Genomic DNA, 20,582 nt, shown 5'->3' with positions numbered 1-20,582 from the left:
GTATATGGTCACACAAAGAACCTTCTTAAAACTTACCTTTGCATAAATTAAGTTAAAATAAAGTTACTTGTACCACATGTTGTGTAACTGTTAACCGAATGCTTTGGTGCAGCTGTTTGTATATAGGGTCAAGGAAGACATCAGGTGTCTCTAGACTAACTGTATCATTTTGGTAGGAAAAAGTGGGAATGAGTGGTTTATATTAACAGCCTCATGCATCTATCCACCATCCCTATGGTGATACAACTTTTAGAATCTCCATGGTTATCATACAGGGATCCATACATTGTTTATCATATAAAGGACCACTAAACCTGCTCTTCTGCCTCTGAAAATACATTCCTAATATTTTATAAAGTGAACATCTACCTCATTGGTCAAATGTCTAAATCTCAAATATCCTCATAGCTCCTGAAAACTCATCAGCATTCGGGGAATATTCCAGTCCAGTACTCAGTAACATTCCTAAAGTCTTGGAATCTTTTCTTGAATTACACAGATGAAAAACTGTGACTATTCTGGCTAAGGCAGAATGGATGGGAAGAGCAGGTAGAGAAAGAAATTCGACCTTCTGGGGTCTCCTTTTCTTTGTTAATTTCCTAGTCCATTTGCAGGATTTCTGTCTATTTGATTCTATTCTAATCTCCAATTCCTATAGAGCATGTGAGTATTAATGATCTCATCCATTTATTCACCATTACTATTTACTGAATTTAAGCTAAATAGAGGTATAAGTCTTCATTCCTAAAATATTCATAAACACATTTATTTTACATTCTTGCCTATGGTCAACATTAAGTTATCTATAAGGATTTCCTAGCCAATTTTTTATATTTGGATATTTCTCCCAATATGTGTCCATGTTACAACCACTCAGCCAATATGAGTGAAGAAGTATACAACAATTCTACAATAAATTTAAGCAAAATTATTCTAAGTTGGTAAAACTTATAATGCTTCCTTGCACCAAATTCGAATAGTATTTAGGTTTCCACTACTTGGTGACATTTGTTTCTTAAAGTTCAAGATCAAAGCTAACAGAGTCTGGACTACAACACAGGGGGTTGGTTACCTTGCTCGAGTGAGATCCAGAGGTTTGGTAGCAGCTTGCCTTATCTGACAGCCATTAAAATAGAGTGAGTCTCCATGGGCATAGGGTGCCAGTTGCCCACAGCCACTTCCTATTACGCCACCTTGAATGGTCTCCCAGTTTGCCTCAGTGACTCTTGCTGATTCAAAATTATCTTTAATGTAACTAGGAAGATCGTGACTGAAAACAGAGCAATCATCACCTACGGGTAAAGGAATAATCACAGAAATCAGAATTGGCTGGAACAAGCAGAATCACCAGAGAATAAGTATTCAGTTTTAGATTTGAGCCATTGTTACTGCAAAAATGGCAAGGGCCTGGGGCCTGGGGTTCAGTGATAGAGCATTTGCCTGGCATGTGCAATGCCCTAGGTTCAATCTCAGCACCACCATTAAAAAAAAAAAAAAAAAAGAATGGCAAAATACCAAGTAGACACAGACTCCTAGAAATAAATCTTTTTTTTTGTTGTTGAAAAACATCCATTATTTTTGAGATAATGTTCATTAAAATATGTAGGTGCCAATGTAGTTAATGCTTGTGTGCATCTGTTATTGAAATACCACAGCATCTGGCCAGGCCTTGCTTGTTTGTAAATGATAAGTCTCAGTAGGGAGCTTGACCTGGCATGAGAGGCCAATCTAATTTCTTTCTTCCCAGCATGATTTTGTAGAAATAAGTCATGTTCCTGATCTCCTTCCAGCTCTACATTCCTTAGTGCAGAGTTTGAATCTTAATTCATTGCATCTAGCAAAATACTTAGCCCATTTAAGATATTTAATAATAATTCTGGGATAAATAAACAAATACTGAATAAACTGGAATTATCTGTCAGAGAACACTGAGCTGAAATATTATCATTTAAGTAAGACCCTATGTTAGCAAGGTGATTCGAACAGTACATCTTTTCTAAATGTCCACCAAAGTTCAAAATCAAAAGGCCAAAGTACTGTTGGTTTATGGGGAGGGCAAATTCCAGACATCTGGGACTTCTTGTGAGGACATTTGATTCATTAGTTTGCCTGAAGTTAAAATTCTTCAGCTAATGCACAGATGGACCCAGCTGGTCTCAGTGGCAATGACAACAGGAGAAAGGAGAGGGCTAAGTAATTTCTAACATCAGAGATGTGCAGCAGTCTACATTAATCATAGCCACTTCATCTGGAGGCAAGGAAATAGCATCAACTAAGAAATCAAAATATATCCTACTCCAAAATTCAAATATATGGATTTTAACCTTGTATGCCTAGGGAAAGTTGTATAATTCTGATCCTCTTTGGAGAAATCTCTCATCTATGAGAACTTAACAAAGTTGACTGGAAAATACCACCCCAATACTGTCTTCTCTCCAGCTGTTGCTAGCTGTGTGATGTCTGGCTAGTTACTTAACTTCCTTGAGTCTCAGTTTCTTTACCTATTGAGTGGGTATAATTATCTTCATGATAGGAAACATGTGCAGATAAATACTAAATGACTCTGGAAAATGGGATTGGTATATATTATGTCAACAATAAAGCATAAGAGAGTGTATGGATTAATTCAGAGAATTAACTTGCTATTTGGCAGATATTAGGCTATTAGGATATAATGGTAATTGTGTAAAGTGAACTTTGTAATGACCTGTTAAAAATATTGGATTTAAGGAAAGCAGGATTATAAGCTTCCTAATAAGCTGACAAAAATTTTCCTGTGATGTGAGGGTCTGAGTAGACACTGTTCCAAATACACACTTGGCCTCTAGAAACTGAAGCAGTGAAAACGAATGGATGTCTTTGAGTCATGAAGGTTATTTTGAGTGACAAAGTGACCTGGGTAGCACAGCATCTTGAGTTATCAGCTACTTCTTGGGAGGACAGTGGCAGCTGCTGTTGAAGGAGGCTGAGGAAGGGTGGATATAGACAAATGCATCGTGGAAAATAGCAATTGACAAAGTATTTAGGGTTGGGCAGCTAGGCCAGGAAGGAGAGAGGCCAAGAAGTGGAATTCAGTGTTGGGGGTATGGGTGGGACAGGAAGTTATATGAAAAATAGAAAATGTAAAATACTACAGAGTATCCTGAGTAGATTTATTTGGATTCATATTCACTTATAAACTTATAGAATATCCTGAGTGGATTTCATTCTGTATTGCAAAAAAAAAAAAAAAAAAAAAAAAAGAAAAAAGAAAAAAACTTCCATGAAGAAAACATAAAACTATTCTTGGAAATTAATTCCAAAGATAAATAATTTTGTGTTCAATCCTCGCCTGGAGTTCCTATGCATTTCCTAATGGGCTCCTGTACTCATGTTAAGACAAGGAGACCTCCTGGTGTTCTGAATCAACAACGGCCCAGGGTTCACACCTTGGAAACTCTCATCACAGATGCAGATGGCGCCAGTGGTACAGTATCCGTGTCCACTGCAGAGCTTGGGGCAAGCCTCTCCAATGTACACATGGTCAATGGCCCAGCTTTGCTTCTCCATTTCTTCCCCTTTCTGGATCCAGCGGAACTGTGTCGCACTGAAGAGACCCAGAGAGAACAGAAGAGAGTCATCAGTAAGCTGATATTTCCCATGGCTGCGCCCAACCTCTGCCTCTACGAAAGGGGACTTGAGAAAAGGGCTTCCCAAACTTCTGAAGTCCCCCCAAAGATAGAGGTAAGTGAACGTGTATCCCTCAGACTCAGGGAACATATTCCAAAATGCCTTTCTGGAAGTTTTTGTCTTCCTGAAAATTTTATGTGAATTTTCTGTTCTATTCCATAATACTTTGGTGTCTGCTTGTTCCTTTGGAGATGTATCCTTTTCCAAATCTTTGAGTAAAATGCATGCTGCTCTATAGAGATTGCACAGCACTGTATTTATTCTCAGCTCTGGGCAACCTGACAGTCATATACCCCAGGGGGTACTCCTGTCTGGATGAGAAGCACAGTCTTGTGAGAGCAGAACATTGGGGCAGAATTGGTGCCAACTCCAGTCTTTGTTTAGGGTCTGGCATTCAGGGCCTGAATAAGTTTGGCACATGCATGGTATATAGTTGAAAGGAAATCTGAGATCTATGAATAATTTACAAACAAGATATAATTTCTTATTTTTTTCTGGGACATACAGTTGCTATTTGGGAGCATGGGTTGGCAAGAAGAGGGTAGGAAAACAGGAGAGGGTCCTAGGGCTACAACTAAAACTCAGACCTCTCTTTATCATGAACTCTGTAGAGATGGCCAGAGAGTTCCACTAGGCAAAACTTCACATGCAACCCACCTGGAGGAGACATGGTCGGGCAGCTGGATGGTGATCCTCTTCCAGCTGGAGCTGTTGACGGCATTGTAGATGGTGGCTTCATGGAACTGGAAAGGGGAACAGCCAATGCTATTTGAAGAGGAAGGAAGGCATTGGGTCTGAACGAGCTGCCAGGAATCAGACCTGCAGAAACCAGAAGAGTTGCATTAGGCAAGTCATAAGAGAATTTTATAACTAATTGAATGTGAAGGTAATGCTTTGGATTACCTTCACATTAATGTGAAGCCTCCTGTTTCATAAACATTTATGATTAGAGATCACAAAAGGAAAAATTGAAAATAATTTCTCATAAGAAATATTCTGACTCTTCAAAACTACACTGATACATTCACAAATAACAGAATAAAATAATAGCATGCATGACAATAAGATCTAGTCACAAGGTAAAATGGACTATATCAGACTTTTATTCAAAAATGCTAATATGCTTTAGGAGATGTGACTTTCACTGAAGCATATGTAGATCATTCATTGATTAAAGATTTTCTTAAGGTTGATTGAAAATGACCAACATGAATAAAATAGTTCTACTCTGAGAAAAAAATTTAGTGTCCTACTAATTTTAAAATATAAAGTTTCTTAGCTGTTGATTTTCTTGGTTTGAAGAGAAAATTTGAAGACGTGTAAATTTTATAGAAAGTAAATCTGTATGAGAATACATATGAACCATCCATTTTAATATGAAAGATTCCTTCACTGTAAGCAGCTGCTTTAAAAGTCGATAAGCATTTGAATTGTGTATTTAAATTTGGAAAATATTTAACATTATTTTGACTAACCTTGCATCCTTTGTGTATTCCAACATCACAGAATGAAGGTCACCACAGGAAGTGGCTTCACAACCCACTACAATCTAAAGCAAACACAAAGAGTCAATATACAGGCAAGACTAAATAATATCTAATATCATTCATTAGAAATCCCATCTCTCTCCATCACAATTCTGATAGGCAATCAAGAAATATTCAGAGATGGTTTTATAGAGCAGCTTCCAGGACACAGAGGGTTCATTCTTTTGAGTTCTGTTAAAGATATGCCGTTTTCCATTAAGACGGGAATTTAGGATTTTATAAGAAACTATTTCAACTAACTTGATTAGTGTAACATAATAATTTGGCTAAAAAGAAAGTAATGTTAGAATTTATGGAAAAATATTAAAAACATTACTGCTTTGAAACATTTTCACTGGTATCCTAATTTTGTTGATGCTACTGTTAAATATTTATTTGGATTCAAAGTAGAAATTTTTAATTACTTAATATCCATTCTTAGGGCTTTTTCCTTTTCCATAAGAATAAAATCTTCCCAGATGATGTGAAAACAAATGGTTGAATCATTAATAATTCATAAATTCTATAAAATTTGGTGATTCAAATTTAAGTCCTAATAATCTATTTAATCATTAAATCCTATTTCATTGCTGATATAAGGGAAGATGAGTACTAAAAATTCCAGACTATACACTCCTGAGTAAAACAACTCTGAATTCAAAGGGAGAGTAAGAAACAATGTAATAGGAATCATAAAGGATATAAGTAAAATGCTGTGGTACTTCATAGGAAGGAAAAATTGTATTTGATTAGATGGATTAGAAAATAATTTATTGAATAGAGTGCATGTGAGCTGCCCCTTGAAGAATGGGAAGAGTCTGAAAGATAGAGACAGGAGAAAGATATTTGGGTGGAAGAATGAGTGTTAGCAGACACAGAAGTGTAGATCACAGCACATAGTGTGTTTGAACTTAAGTAGAGAGTATGTGGGATATTGGGAGACAAGGTTAGAAAAATCAGTTGAATTTGGAAGAACATGAGTTGTAGTGTAAGGCATTTGATCTTAATTTTGTATACAATGCAGAGTCATTGAAGATCGATAAGGAGTGGACGGATGAACTTAGCTGTAAATGTCAATCACACTTTGATGTCAAAGTCAGGAGTGGAGAGAGGCTGGGTGTAAAAAGAGTACTTAGTGGACAGTGGACTTAGGACAAGAATGGAGCGGTGAGAGTGCAAACAGAAGATTCCACAGAAGCTAAGAATATTGTAAATTAGAATTAGAAGGGTATAGGAATTGATTAGCTGTGAAAAGTAATTAGTCAAAGACTAATATTTCAAGCTAGTTTCTAGGTGAAAGGTGCTGCCACCAACAGAATAGAAAAATCCGAAAGAGGAGAAGGGAGAGATTAAGTTGACTGTTAGACATGTTAAGTTGAGGTGCTCATTAGAAAAAGCAGAAACATGTAGATGCTATTAGAAATATTGAGTTAATAGTTAGTGAGCCAAGGTCAGATAATGCAGATTTGAGATCTACTCTTCAGATTATGAGACTTGAAGCTAGAGGAATGGATAAAATTTCCAGCAGTGCCAATGTATATGGAAGAGAGAAGAAATCTGAGATGCATTGAGAAATGCTGACATTTAGAGGGCTGAGGGAAGAAAAGCAAAAAAGGAGACAGAAGTAGATTCCAAAGAGCAGGGTGCAGTGGCACACTCCTGTAATCCCAGCAACTCAACTCAGGAGACTGAGGCAGGAGAATCACAAGTTCAAAGCCAGCCTCAACAATTTAGAGAGAACCTAGGCAACTTAGTGAGAGTTCGTCTCAAAATAAAACATAAAATGCACTGTGACTTAGTTGTTAAGCACCCTTGGGTTCAATCTCTGGTATCAAAAAAAAAAAAAAAAGTAGAGATAAGATAACCAGCAGTGAAGCCAAGGAGAAAGACATTTCCACAGTTTGGAGAGGTGAGGACAATAGTGTCAAATGGTTCAGAGGAGAGGAATGGAGGAGAGCTATGGGATGCAGCATAGAAAGTCTATGGTAACTTTGAAGAATACAGGGTTTATTTCTCTCCCTCTCTGTGTCTCTCTTTTGTAGTGCTGGGGATGGAAACTGCAGCCTCATGCATGCACTCCACCACCACTGAGCTACATCCCCAGCCCACTGAGGGATGCAGTTTTTGAAAGATACAGTGATATTTAACTATTTCTGGGGGACAAACTTTCTTTTAAACTAATTGACTTGGGTTAGAGACAAAAATTACAAGTCTCCTTCAGTTTTGGATTGACAGAAGCTCCAAAAGAGAAGCCCCCATCAACTCAATCAAATGTGATGCCTTTGATATGGGCCACAGTGTGGGACTGGCTGAAGACAAACTTTCACTCTTAAGGAACATCCTGGAAGTAGGGGTGGTGTAACTCTAGATATGACCTTGGACAACCTTCATGCCACTAAAGCTAATAGTCCTGAAGGAGCAGTGGCATTGGGGAGCTTGCCTCACTTTCTAGTCTCTGAAGGAGAGTTTAACAGTGCCAAAGCAAAAAGCGAATGCTTTTATTTTTTTTTTGTATCAGGGATTGAACTCAGGGACACTTGACCTCTAAGCCAGGTCCACAGACCTGTTTGTAGTGCTCTATTTGTGAATTATTTAGAGACAGGGTCTCACTGAGTTGCATAGTGCCTCACTTTGTACTGAGGTTGGCTTTGAACTCGCAGTCCACCTGCCTCAGCTTCCTGAGCTGCTGGGATTATAGGCATGCGCCACCGTGCCTGGTGCAAATGCATTTTTATTTCTGCTAATAAAGATTCTTACTATTAATCACCACTGTAGTAAAATCTTTTTAAATAAGGGAATTTGAATAAGTGATGTCCTTAAAGTATCTAGTTATAAACTGCATTTTTGTAGTGTGTTTTGAAATGGAGAGACATTAATTGCTATTACTCTTTCTTTCTATTAATTACCTGTTCTGCCTTCCCTTCTATCTCTATATACAGATAAAATATGCAGCTAAAAAGATTTGAAAGTTCCCTCTTGTTCCCATTAGCTCCAACTGGGCTAATGTACAGGTTTGTGAAGTCAGAGACAAGGGAAAACTGAAGGATATACTGAAAAAAGGTGGACCAAGAAGCAAATGATCTGAGACACATGACAGGCATGGAGTGGGGGAAAGACAAGGAGAGAACTGGGCAACATAGGAGAGTCTCAGAGCGAGAAGTAGGCAGAGACGCTTACTTGAGCTTTTTATTTATAAGGTCTGGGAAACTGAAATCAAGATTACATCTATGAGATACACTACAGTTATACTTCTTGCTACTTCCCTGACATGTTCAGAGATTCTGTCTATGCTCAAATCATCATACTTGAGCAAAGACCTTTGTGAAAGATTACCTCCTTCATTCACAAGAGAGTCTTTATTAATGAATGAAATCAATCGTGTCCTTATAGCTGTCCAAATAAAAATTCTCCCACAATCCCCCAGTACAACACTCCCTTCTGTTTTGAAGAGCCACTTTCCCTTACTTTAAACTGCATCATGTATCCTGGTTGTATAATGAGTTCCCGGGAGGAGAGAGCATTGTGAGTCTTGTCCTTCTTTTTATTTGGCCAGTAGAGGTGGAAGGATGGATTGCCACAGAATCCTGCTGTCCTTACTGCATTAGGGTAAAAACTCCAGTTTTCTTCATGGGAAGTGCCTTCTGTTAAGGCAAATTGGAAGCAATATGGCATATTATTTTCTTGAACTGATTGGTTTATTGCTGAATTATGTTTATGATGTAACATTTTGCTTACTCCTTAGGACTTATTTTATTTAACTGCTTAAATATATATAAATTCAAGGTGAGGACTCAAATTTAGGAAAAAATACTGAATGCTAATATAATGATTACCCCACTTTTAAAGCATAATTGCTTTTCTGGGTAATTTGCATCATTACAAAGCTCTTCTTGGTAGACTGTTCAAGCCATTGCAATATGTATCTCTGTTATACAGAAATTACTCAAGGAACTAAAATTATTTTGGGGCATTATAATTCCAAATTACATTTGAAGTAAGACATGTTACTTTTTGCAGGGTTTATTAAATTATCAGCTGACACTTGAACCAGCAGCCAACTCTGAATGTTTATAAACCACTGGGTACAACCACAGTGAACATTTGTTGAGCAGGAGTATGTGCTAGGTTCTCTTCTAAGTTCTTTTCATGTAATGACTCATATGAAGACATAAGAACACAAACAGCTCATAGAGAAAACTGTTTGATGCCTTATTTCTTACCATCATCAAAAGTGTCCACCAATTGACTGGGATTGATTTCTGCCCCACCAATCAAAATGTTGTCTAGCGCCCACTGAGCACGCTCCACTCCAGAGACCACAATTCCATTGCTGATCACAAAAGGCTGCCACCAGCGAAGTCTAGTGGTGTTGGTGAGCGCCTCTTCGGGAAGAAGTATGTAGTCATGTCTAACAGAAATATATTTCTGGAAATCCATTTCATGGAGCAAAGTCCAAGTAATTCCTATATATATAAACATGCCAACAAAATAACAAAAAAAAATCCCATAAATCACCAGTGTACTGCAGATACTACACTCTTCAATTAGGAAATGAAAATTGATTTTGCTGACTTTAAGGTAGTTATTCACCACTTATAAACACTGTTTCAATATGAGGTTGGTGATATGAGGGGAAGGATATTTAAAAATACTTGACCAAAATAAATATTAAAGTAAAGGTGACCTATTTTCTGCTTTTAAAATTTAATTCTGATTCTTCTTAGGCATTATTTCTCATAAACTATAAGACATATTCATGTTTCTATGACAATAACTTCTAGTATTTAAAAAATATAGCTATTATAATTATATGGCACTTATAGTTAGTTGGACTAGTATGAAGTTTATTTTTTCTTATTGTTTTTCTGGTATTGGGATTAAACCCAGGAATTCTATACCTCTGAGCTACATGCCCAGATCTCTTTTTTTTAGAGATGGGGCCTAAGTTTCTGAGGTCGGTCTCAGATTTGTGACCCTTCTGCATTAGCCTCCCAAGTCTCTGAAATTGGGAGCTGGAGACATGGGTCAGTGGTAGAGTACTTGCCTGATATGCAGAAGGCCCTGCATATCAATTGCCAGCACTATAAACGAAACAAAAGTCTCTGGGATTACAGGTATGTGCTACTGCACCTGGCTTAAGGTTTGCCTCTTACTGTTTGAAAAGATGAAATGTTAAATTACTTAAGAAGATATCATTTGAAAGGCTAAATACTTTAGATTCCTCAATCAACTAGTTATTCAGAATGATATGTGTTTGCTATAGCATGTTTTCTAAAGACCTCATGGTATTGCTGGTCTATTACTTCGCTACTCCAGAATAATAAAACAGAATTTTGTTGAGCAGAATAATAAAACAGAATTTATTCTGTGACAGACTCATGAATTCAGAATATTTTCACTGCTAGTAATGAGGTTTTCTTGTAGATCTCTGTAGCATTTACGATTTGCTTATTGTCACAAAAGTTTTAAACATGCTTTAAAATGTTTAAAAATTATCTTTAACTTGGAAAAGCACATTCGATTTTATTAATTATGTCACTTATAAGCAAGTTTTAGTTAAGCTAGTGGGGATTTTCTTCATTAATAAAGTTTGGAGTTTATTTATTTTTTTAATGTGATTTCTCTCTTGATTCCTTTTTTGGGTAGATTTTGCCTAATACAGAAGTCACATGCACGGAACATGTAATGGGAGCAAGATATTTAGCTTTTTCTTTGTCACTCTTTAGATTGCCATTGTGAGCAAAGCTTTGCTGAGATGTTTCTGAAGGATGTTGGATGGAATTTGGGAATGTGCTTGAAGGTGTGGCATTAGCCCCTAAAACCTACCTCCATCAGTAGAGTAGTCCAACAGCACGCCTTCCTTCCGGCAGATGGGCCGATGGCAGGAGGTCATGTTGTTCTCACTACCGATGCGTCCCCAGTATTGCAGGAATCTAAATGCAAGCACATATTCTCTATCAGAATAAGGGATTGGAACACACCCTGCTCAAATTCTAGATAACAATTTCTTCCACAGGTGTTCCTTGTTTTGGGGCCAATTTGCTATGTTGCAATAAAAATAATGAAACATTGACTTACTTTGCACCTCTGAGATCCAAATCTTGAGTAATAGCTTGTCTCACAGTGGATCCCCCAAAATAGAGTGCAGTGTCTTCAGCAAGAATTCCACACTCAGTACAAGTACTTCCACCTTCTAAAGACATCCATAAGTCAGGCTTGATTTCTTCACTGTCAAAGCGCTCCTTCAGGAAAGTCTGAAAAAATAAGTAAGTGGAATTTGCTTAAGAAAAAAAAAACTCAGATAATACCCATAGAATACTTAAGATAATACAGAGTTAATTGAATTTAAAACAAATAGGAGCTGATTTCAGTGATGTAAAGATATTTTAAAAAGCCAACAGGATATCTCCACAATTTTCTCTTTCACCATATATTGAAGATCATTATAACTGCTTAAATAATGCTTAATAATTAGAAAGTAAAGTCTAGATAAAAATCTCAAACAATTGTAATGTCAACTACAGTAACACTCCCATTTGTAAAAATTTACTCAAGTGCATACTCCAAATACATATATTAATTTACACAGCATACAGAAGTACTGTTGTAACTTATTATTATATTATTAAACATGCATAAAAATAAATATTTGGAAAAATGGAATATAGGCAGACTTTCATGCTTTCCCCTCAACATTCTCCAGTGGGTTGTCCTGGAGTGTGTGGCCCCTGACTTCAGAGACTCCTTAGGCAGCCAGAACCTTCAACTTGTAGCATTCAATGAACCTAGAATGCTTCAATGGTTAGGGGAGAACATTTGAAACCAAAGCTTTCTGTTTAAAGTTAAAAGAAACTTTAGAATTAGAAGGCCATGGGACATACTTTTTGCATGTTTTATCAGAGCCAAGTTGCAGGGTGATGGGGAGAAATACTTGAAACCTAAAATAAAACATTTTCCCTGAGTCTCTGGCTTATCTTTTTAACGAAAAATGATCAACAATTAGGAATAGTCTATTTTCTAAAGAGACTTTATTCCAAAGAGTAATAAAGGTACACAGCTACATTTTATGACAAATTAGCTTATTCCCTCATATCATTGCCAAGATTTTCTTTTTCTTTTCTTTCTGTTCACAGTACATTCATTTTGTCCATAATATAATTTTTCATTCAGTTGACATAATTTTTTTTTTTTGGTACCAGGGATTGAACCCAGTGGTGCTTAACCACTGAGCCACATCCCCAGCCATTTCTTTCTTTCTTTCTTTCTTTCTTTCTTTCTTTCTTTCTTTCTTTCTTTCTTTCTTTCTTTTTTTGTTTTGAGACAGGGTCTCTAAGTTGCTTAAGGCCTTGTTAAATTGCTGAGGCTGGTCTTGAACTTGTGATCCTCCTAAGCTGCTGGGATTATAGGCATGTGCCACTATGCCCAGTGAGATAATTTTTTTTAAATGATGAAAATATTTAATAAAAACTGTTTGCTAGAGTTGTGATTTTCAGTAATTGTATCCAGAAAAAAATGACATTTTTTTCTGTGCTAGTTAAAATGATTTAAATAGACCCTCTTTTTCCTCAAACTTAGAACACAGTCAGCTCTATAATTAAAGACATGCGATCACATGTCAGTTTTACTTTATTCACTAAGGGTGACAAATGAACATAATTTTTATAAATGAAGGTGTATATGAAAGAGCACGAGTTAGAAGAAATGAGTGGTTGACTGTCCAGATTCTCATTAGAAGGGTATGAATCAGAATTCACCATTTAGATTTGTGTAATTTCTTATCCAACCTAGGAATACTAATGAAATTGGCATGTTTGTGAAAGACTAGATTCTTTTTGTTTATTTACTACCCATGGCTATAAAGCTATGTTTCTCATGTGGTAACTCCATTTGTTAACAATGGACTAATATCTTCAGGCATAAGTGAGCATCGTTTCAATTTTAATTTTAATATTTTTCAATTCCAAAGTTGTGGAAGTACTGGAGGAAACAAAAATGACAGAACAGGCTTTGTTTACATCATTTGCCTCTCAGTCGTTGGATTTTAATCACTTGTGCTTTATCGCTTAGCCATTTTTCTGTTGCCATAATGATGAATGCTTTATACTTATTTGCAGAAATAAAATGTGTATATGGCAACTGTGTTGAGCAACTGTGTTTGTTTTGCATGTTAAATAATGATGGGACAGCTAACACCTCCAAAAATGACCTTTTTATTTTTTATATATAACCGAATTTCAGCAGTCAACAAACCAAAACACGGAATTTTCTGAACTAAAATTCGTTTAATCCTGCTTGAAAATTTGATCTTTTGTGATAATATGTCTGTATTATTTGCTTTATTTAACAACAATAACAACAACAGCCCTATTCAAATGGTGCATTAATTGAAAAAAAATGAGGCTTAAGAAACAATTCACTATTGATTTTAAATTAAGCTTTTTTTTTTTTTTTAAAGAAACCTGTTCCCGTTTTTGGGTGACCGAGGCAGAAAGATTGTAAGTTTGAGGCAGCCTCAGCAACTTAACAAGACCCTAAGCAACTTAGTGAGATAGTGAGACTCTATCTCAAAATAAAAAATATAAAAGTACCCCTAGGTTCAATCCCTGAAAAAAAAAAAAAAAAAGAAAACAAAGTGTTCATCTTCTTTGACCCATATAGTCTGACTTATTTTATGAATTGCATAAATTGTTGTTCCTAATATTCTAGTAGCTAAGATTAACCTAAAACATATTTTTTTAGTTTCTGCCCAAAGGATTTATTTCCTGGGGTACCCAAAGAATCTTGTGTTAGATCAATAATCATACACATAAACTGGTTCCTAGGCATGCCCTCTAATGCAAATAAATGCTTCTATAGGGGCTTTAACATTACCTTCAGAGTGTGAGTCAAGTAGCAGTTTGGCCCAGAGTATCCCGGATCACAGATGCACTGCTCCTTTAAGCAATCTCCATGACCCCGGCAGTTGTCCAAGCATCCAGGGCCCAGGTAGAAATTATCAATTGCCCACTGCATATCTGAGTACTTCTGATAGAACCTAAACCTTACTGGACTATTGATAAAACAAAAGTTAATTTTTTAAGTCAATTATTCTGCATATATAGTTAGTACTGGAGGAAAAAAAACATTTAAGAATCTCTCGCTAGATGAAATGAATTAATAAAAAACATTTTCTGATCACCATTTTCTGTTTCTAGTCATGGAGCTGTAAAGCTGGTTTCTACTACATTTTACAATATCTGAGCAAACCTGCAAAACAAAATGAAAATCAGTGGAATCTCCATGTGAGCAATAGGAATGTTTTAAAATACAGAGCTATAACTTTCATAGATCAGGTGAACTGCAGTTCGGTGGTTGTGAGGCAACTTAAGATTCACTGATTACATTTCTGAACTTGTACAGAAGGAGAGCAAAGTCTTTCACAGAGCTGGCCACATATCACACTGCCCTCAGGCAGCCAGAAAACGGCAACTTCTGAGTTCCCTGAAGATGATCAATATTCTCAGAGTAACTATGCTAATTAGAAAAGGGTTATATTAAAGGCTAATTTCCCTGAGATTTTAAATTTTATCATTGTTCTTCTCTGTCTTCTGGGGGTAAAACAAGGCTCACAATTAACCCTATATTAAGATAAGTCACACAATTTTGGTTTAAAGAGTACAAAGTGCATGAAAGAACTTTCTGGGGTTATGTAAATGTTCTGTATCTTGTTTTATGATGTGGTAACATGGGTTACACAAGAGTAAAAGCTCATTGATCTCAACAATTAAGATGTCTGCACTTTACTGGATGCAAATTATACTTCATTATAAAGAAAAGAAGGGAGAGAGAATGGGATGGGGAAACAAGTGAGTACTGAGGTGTTTCCCAGCATCCATTTCATCCCCATGATTCATATGAGGTACCATTGGATTATGAATTCTCTAACTGTTGAATGGCTCAGGAATAGGCTAATTTGTACCAATGGGATGCAAAGAGGTACTCATTCTGGATCTACTGGAGAGTAAAGCAACTCTCTTTCTCTCCCACCGGACATAGGAAAGGAAGCATTCTGCTCCTGTTTTTGGTTGTCATCTTGTGTTCAATAGTAGAATCAGGCTGGGTGCAGTGGTGCATGCCAGCAGCTTGGGAGGCTGAGACAAGAGGATTGCAAGTTTGAGACCAGCCTCAGCAATTTAGCGAGGCCCTGAGCAATTTAGAGAGATGCTATCTCAAAATAAAAAACAAAAAGAACCGAGGATGTAGCTCAGTGATCAAGCACCCCTGTGTTAAGTCTTCAGTACCAAAAAAGAAAAGAAAAAGTGGAATCAGCCTGAGAGCTGAGTATGACACCATTGCTGAGGACAGAGGAGCAAAGAACAAAGGAATAAGAAAGAATAGTATCCTTGAAGACATGTTGAACTTACAAATCAACCAATCCCAGTGTCCATTTATATTTGGATTCTTTCATCAAAGATAAAACAAATTTCATTTCTAATTAAGCCAATTTGAATTGGTTTTAAAATTTTTGTTACTTATAGTTGAAAACATCCTGGTTTAGTTTCCTAGCATGCTAACTGATTCATTCCAGAAAATGTATTCCAGGAAGCTGTGAGTGGTCATATAGTAAGTGATAACTACAGGACACTGGAAAAGCTGTGTGTATGCACATTATTCAAAAGCTCTGTATGTTCTGGTCATATATCAAAATCTGTTTCACAAGAAGGCTTTTCATTTAGCTAGAATATATGATTAATTTAGTAGAGGTACACTTGTCATTTTGTTTAATGTGTCTCTTGTCTTAATTTTATAGTAGAAGGGAACTCTTTTGGAATTACCTTAAATTAACATATCCACAGGCTTTCCAGAGCATGGTTTGACCACTTTGGCTCACCACTGCTCCAAGCTAATTACTTTTCACTGAAGGTGCGGAACACAATGTTTTCATAAGAAAAAAATGGAACCTACAAGCCAGACTTGTACAAATAGCACAAAGAGTTAGGATTTGCAGTTTTCCCTATTATAGATGTAGAAAGCATATGTGCATGGTGGACTACAGTCCACAAGGTCAATAAGGTCACATACACCTTTTCATCTAGCGCCAAGGCCATCATTATTGCTGTTTCCAAGTGATGATAGTGTGGAAAATGGAAGGATATGCCAAGGATCATTTTCTCAAGTCTGAGGATTGCAACTTGAGGTCTCGTGAAGTCAGCTCATCATGGAAGTCACTGATTAGAGCACCCTAAGATTTAGGGATGTTGAGAACACTTTCCACACAATTACACATAATTTCTGACTTGATGACAGTATTCCTAATCAACTGCTGGATGTGATGCTTGAATTCAGTCTTGAATTTACATTTTCTACTTACTTTCCCACGAGGCTTTCAGGAAGTGGGTAGGTGATCCTTTTCCACCCTTTAGTTGGAAAGAATACAGATGGCTGAGACACACTTCCAGAGCATTTTGGGTCAGCAGGTAAGCACTGAGGGACTAGATAATTCCAGCTCACACCAAAGTCAGTAGAATATTGCACATGAATTTGATTCTGGGCAATTTTTTCAGATACTTTGCATCCAACAGAGATCTAGTAAACAGAAAATCAAAAGAACATCAAGATCATCAAAACTGTATTACATATTTCTGCTCCAAGGACTTGGCTGCAAGAAAGCTGCTAAACACTTGGTATACACCATACTGTATTTTCAGGTTCATTACTTGTTCTGCTAATGGACAGGGGAGGTGGACAAGTTGCCCAAGGTGACAAATTATAGAAAGTGCCAAATGTATTGTGTAGGGGGTTTGGAGAGAAGCTGAAAACTGTGCTTTTGCCATGCTGGCTGATTGCCTTGAAAGGCCTGGGTTATTCTTACAAATTGTTTTGTTAATATCCTGGCACTTTTATTTGGCAGAATACTTGACCAAGAAGGATTGCTAACAGCTTTACCAATTTTATTATTTTGTCATACAATTTATGACTCTCAATAAATCACTTTTGACTGTAAGTTAGATGCATGAAGGAGAATAGAAGTTACTTTTAATAAAGCACAGCACCCTTCATTTATGGAGACAGTCATAATGTGATTTTTTTCCCTAAAAAAAGTGAGATTTAGGTAGACCAAATAAATCAGTTGACAAAAATCCTTAACCAAAATCTTGGCCAAAGTTGATCCTGGCATGAATTCTACTCATGCTTGTTTTCTATAATTTCCTTCCTTTAGAAACATCCAAATGCTCTTGTAAAAGAAAAGAATAACCATTGAAGCCTTCTCTTAAGGGATTAGGTATATAGTGATTTAAGTCAGGGAGTTGGAATCAGTATCTTACATTTTTATTATCAATGTTTTGTTCGATCAATATTTAATCCTGAGCAAAACCACAATTACTCTTATGAAAGATTCACCTTGAAATAGTTCAGAAATGAAATATTTGTAATCACTAAGCAATATATAGGTGAGTTGTATGTTACCTAAATATTAAATTTTATTTCTCAAGCTATGTATTAAGTCAATGAAATATTAGGTGATCTTTGTCTCTATGATGTTTTTGATTGGTTATATTGCTTAAGTATGGTTATTTATGTAATCAAGGCCATGACGTTTTCACCTTGAATTGCATAATCCAGCCTTCAGTGGGAGTCAGGTCATGGGTCACTGCATATACTTCTCGTCCATCATGACTGCCACAGATCATGACACCATCAGGAGAGTCACAGAACCTTTCTACTGTGCAATCATCATGGAATAGCCAATGTTCATTCACTTAAAAAAAAAGAAAAATCTTATGACAAAAATGCTTTAAGTAAATTTTCACTTTAAGCAAGATTAAGAATTATTTTCTTCAGTCATAACTAACATTTTTATTTCAGGTAGGGCTGCAAGAATTAGAATTATTTTAAGTAAAAACCTCTCTTACATACAGTATGTACAATCCCACTAATGTAAATATACTGTTTTTTTGAACATGGATAATGGGATTACTGAGATATACACACTATCTTTTTAAGCACACAGACAAGTATAAGTAATGGAATTAGTCTACACTTGCAAAGAAAAAGAGCAGATTTGTATTGTATGTGTTGCAAGTGAAAAATCAAAGGGAAATATTTATCTAATTTTTTGACAGATTTAACTTTGTAAGCAGCATCTGAAAAAGAGAAAGAATTTTTAGTAACATGATGGGGAAGAGAGTTAGTTGCTTCTACTTGAACTCTAGTAGTATTATCTGTGTAGTTAGAAAGATAGTAATAAAATTTTTCTGTAGCCTTATTGAGGTATAAATGAGGCTCAAACATTGTACACATATAGTATATACATAAGTTGATAAGTTCAGATATACTCACACACATGTGATACCATCACCATGACCAAGGTAAACATACCATCACTTTCAAATATTTCTTTATGTTCTCTCTTGTGTGTGTGTGCGTTGCATGTGTATGTGTTTTCTTTTTGAATAAGAAGATACTGTATGAGATCTATCCTCAACATATTTTAAGTGCACAATATCATATTCTTAACTGTTGGTAGTGTGTTGTACATAATACATAATAGGACATATTCATCTATATAACAGAAACTTTATACCCATTATATGTGATTCTCCATTTCCCCCTTCCCCAGATCCTGGAAAACCCTATTTACTGAGATGATTTTTGGGAGAGGGCCCAGAAATTTTTTGAGAAAAATTAAAACTTTGTATTATACAGTTTGTTATAAAGACTACTTTTAATTTTGAACTGTGAAGCTATACTTAATTTGGCAAAAACTAAGATTATTTTAGAAACTCAGATTATCTCTAAAATAATGCTATTGTAAATCTAAGTCAACAATGTTCTTCATATTTGAATATTTAGGTATGGATTTTTAAGTATTCTAGTTATTTCTTTAAATAAAGCTTGATTCTTCTTCTAAACCAGATCAACAGTAACTCTTTGAAGAAAGGTAATCAAAAGAAAAACAAACAAAAACAAAACAAAACAAAAACTGATGGGATAGATTTGGAAGACTCTAAAGTAAACTTTAAATAGCAAGACATTGAATTGATTAGTCCAGAATACATCTTATGTGTTGAGTCTTTTTCTCTTAAACACACACACACACACACACACACACACCTCTCACAATTTTCTTTCTCTTTTGGAAGAGGTGTAGGTGTTTTTACTATTTTTTATCCCAGAATGATTAGAAATCAAACATATCATAAATTTCATCTAATGATATACTTTGATCTTACAGGTCCAACTTTTCTCTAGAAGTTTCCTGGTTAGCTCCACATTTACAATGGAGATGAACAAGTATAACTGGAGGTTTGGGGCCAGGATACAAGCAGCAGAGTCAGATGGCCTCAGAGGATCCAGAGAAGAGACCAAGCAATTTCATTGTAATTCAGGCTTCACCCATGGTGTGTCTGTTTGATTTTGTCTGAGCATAACATGTGCCTGTAGAACAAGCAGCTTATCTCTGGGATTCAAATGGCTACTGCAATATCCTTATCTGTGTCTCCACTATGAGGGATTTGGAGACACATTTAATCCTACATCACAGATATAGGACTCAAGAGTCAAAGTGCACAGAAATTTGAATTCCAATTAGAATACTCTGAGCCAGTTTATTCTATGGTACATATTTCATTTTATGCTAGAACTCTGCAATCCTGATGAAAGAGGATTAATCAACTAACTCAGCAATCTCTTCTGCAATATCAGAAACTATTCTGTAAGTAGATGTTCCGGTTTTTAGGAATACCGTTTTTGTAAGACAGACAGGAGTCAGAAAATTTGTTCTTTCAACTGTATATCACCAATTAATTCTAAAGTAAAAATCACGAGTAAGGTACTTGAAAAATTAGTCTGTATTTGCTTTTATTCACATAGAAGCAGTGTTAAAATTATTCTCAGATTTTTAAACTCCCTAATGGAAATCATTGCACAGGGAAAAATAAATGAGTTACTTAGCAAAGTTCTCAGTTAGATTTACATAAGCAAATCTTAATAAACTTCTTAAGAGAATAAGACTATTTGCTAATGATGAGGGACATTTTAAACTTTTTATATTTGCAAGTGTGGTTTTATAGTAAATATTTACAGTTACACCATAGTGCTACATGCTATACTAATAAATGGGATGAAATTAATTAACCTAAATATTCAGCAACGTCAAAGGAATAAACTATGATTATAAAGCTATTACAATTTTATTTTTTAAATGTTCTTAAGGACATGAGGAAAAAAATCAGCATTCAATTCTAAATGAAAAGGGCAGGTTACAAAATACATGTATGATTTGATTATAATTTTGTTATGTTTACATAAAGACAAAGGAAAAATGATACTCTGAGAAAATATGCTAAAATATTGATAATGGTTGTCCCCTAAGTGATATTTATTTTAATTCTCATGATTTTTTGC

At 35.8% G+C, this 20,582-nt stretch overlaps 1 protein-coding gene across 2 annotated transcripts in view; it reads right to left on the bottom strand.

Annotated features, from left to right (window-relative positions):
- Window positions 1-20,582, bottom strand: part of Reln (reelin) — a 452,281-nt gene that overhangs the window by 13,174 nt on the left and 418,525 nt on the right. For both annotated transcript variants that reach the window (XM_077796721.1, XM_077796720.1), the window contains exons 51-61: window positions 17,780-17,934; window positions 16,546-16,760; window positions 14,067-14,244; window positions 11,274-11,449; window positions 11,022-11,128; window positions 9,416-9,658; window positions 8,661-8,836; window positions 5,145-5,218; window positions 4,327-4,488; window positions 3,429-3,586; window positions 1,073-1,292 (exon numbers count right to left, since the gene is read on the bottom strand). In XM_077796721.1, the coding sequence (XP_077652847.1) occupies window positions 1,073-1,292; window positions 3,429-3,586; window positions 4,327-4,488; window positions 5,145-5,218; window positions 8,661-8,836; window positions 9,416-9,658; window positions 11,022-11,128; window positions 11,274-11,449; window positions 14,067-14,244; window positions 16,546-16,760; window positions 17,780-17,934 (1,864 nt within the window). The remainder of the gene's footprint in view (window positions 1-1,072; window positions 1,293-3,428; window positions 3,587-4,326; window positions 4,489-5,144; window positions 5,219-8,660; window positions 8,837-9,415; window positions 9,659-11,021; window positions 11,129-11,273; window positions 11,450-14,066; window positions 14,245-16,545; window positions 16,761-17,779; window positions 17,935-20,582) is intronic.

Source organism: Urocitellus parryii, chromosome 3, assembly GCF_045843805.1.
Source record: "Urocitellus parryii isolate mUroPar1 chromosome 3, mUroPar1.hap1, whole genome shotgun sequence".
NCBI lineage: Eukaryota > Metazoa > Chordata > Mammalia > Rodentia > Sciuridae > Urocitellus > Urocitellus parryii.
This window is presented reverse-complemented; position numbering and strand designations above follow the sequence as displayed.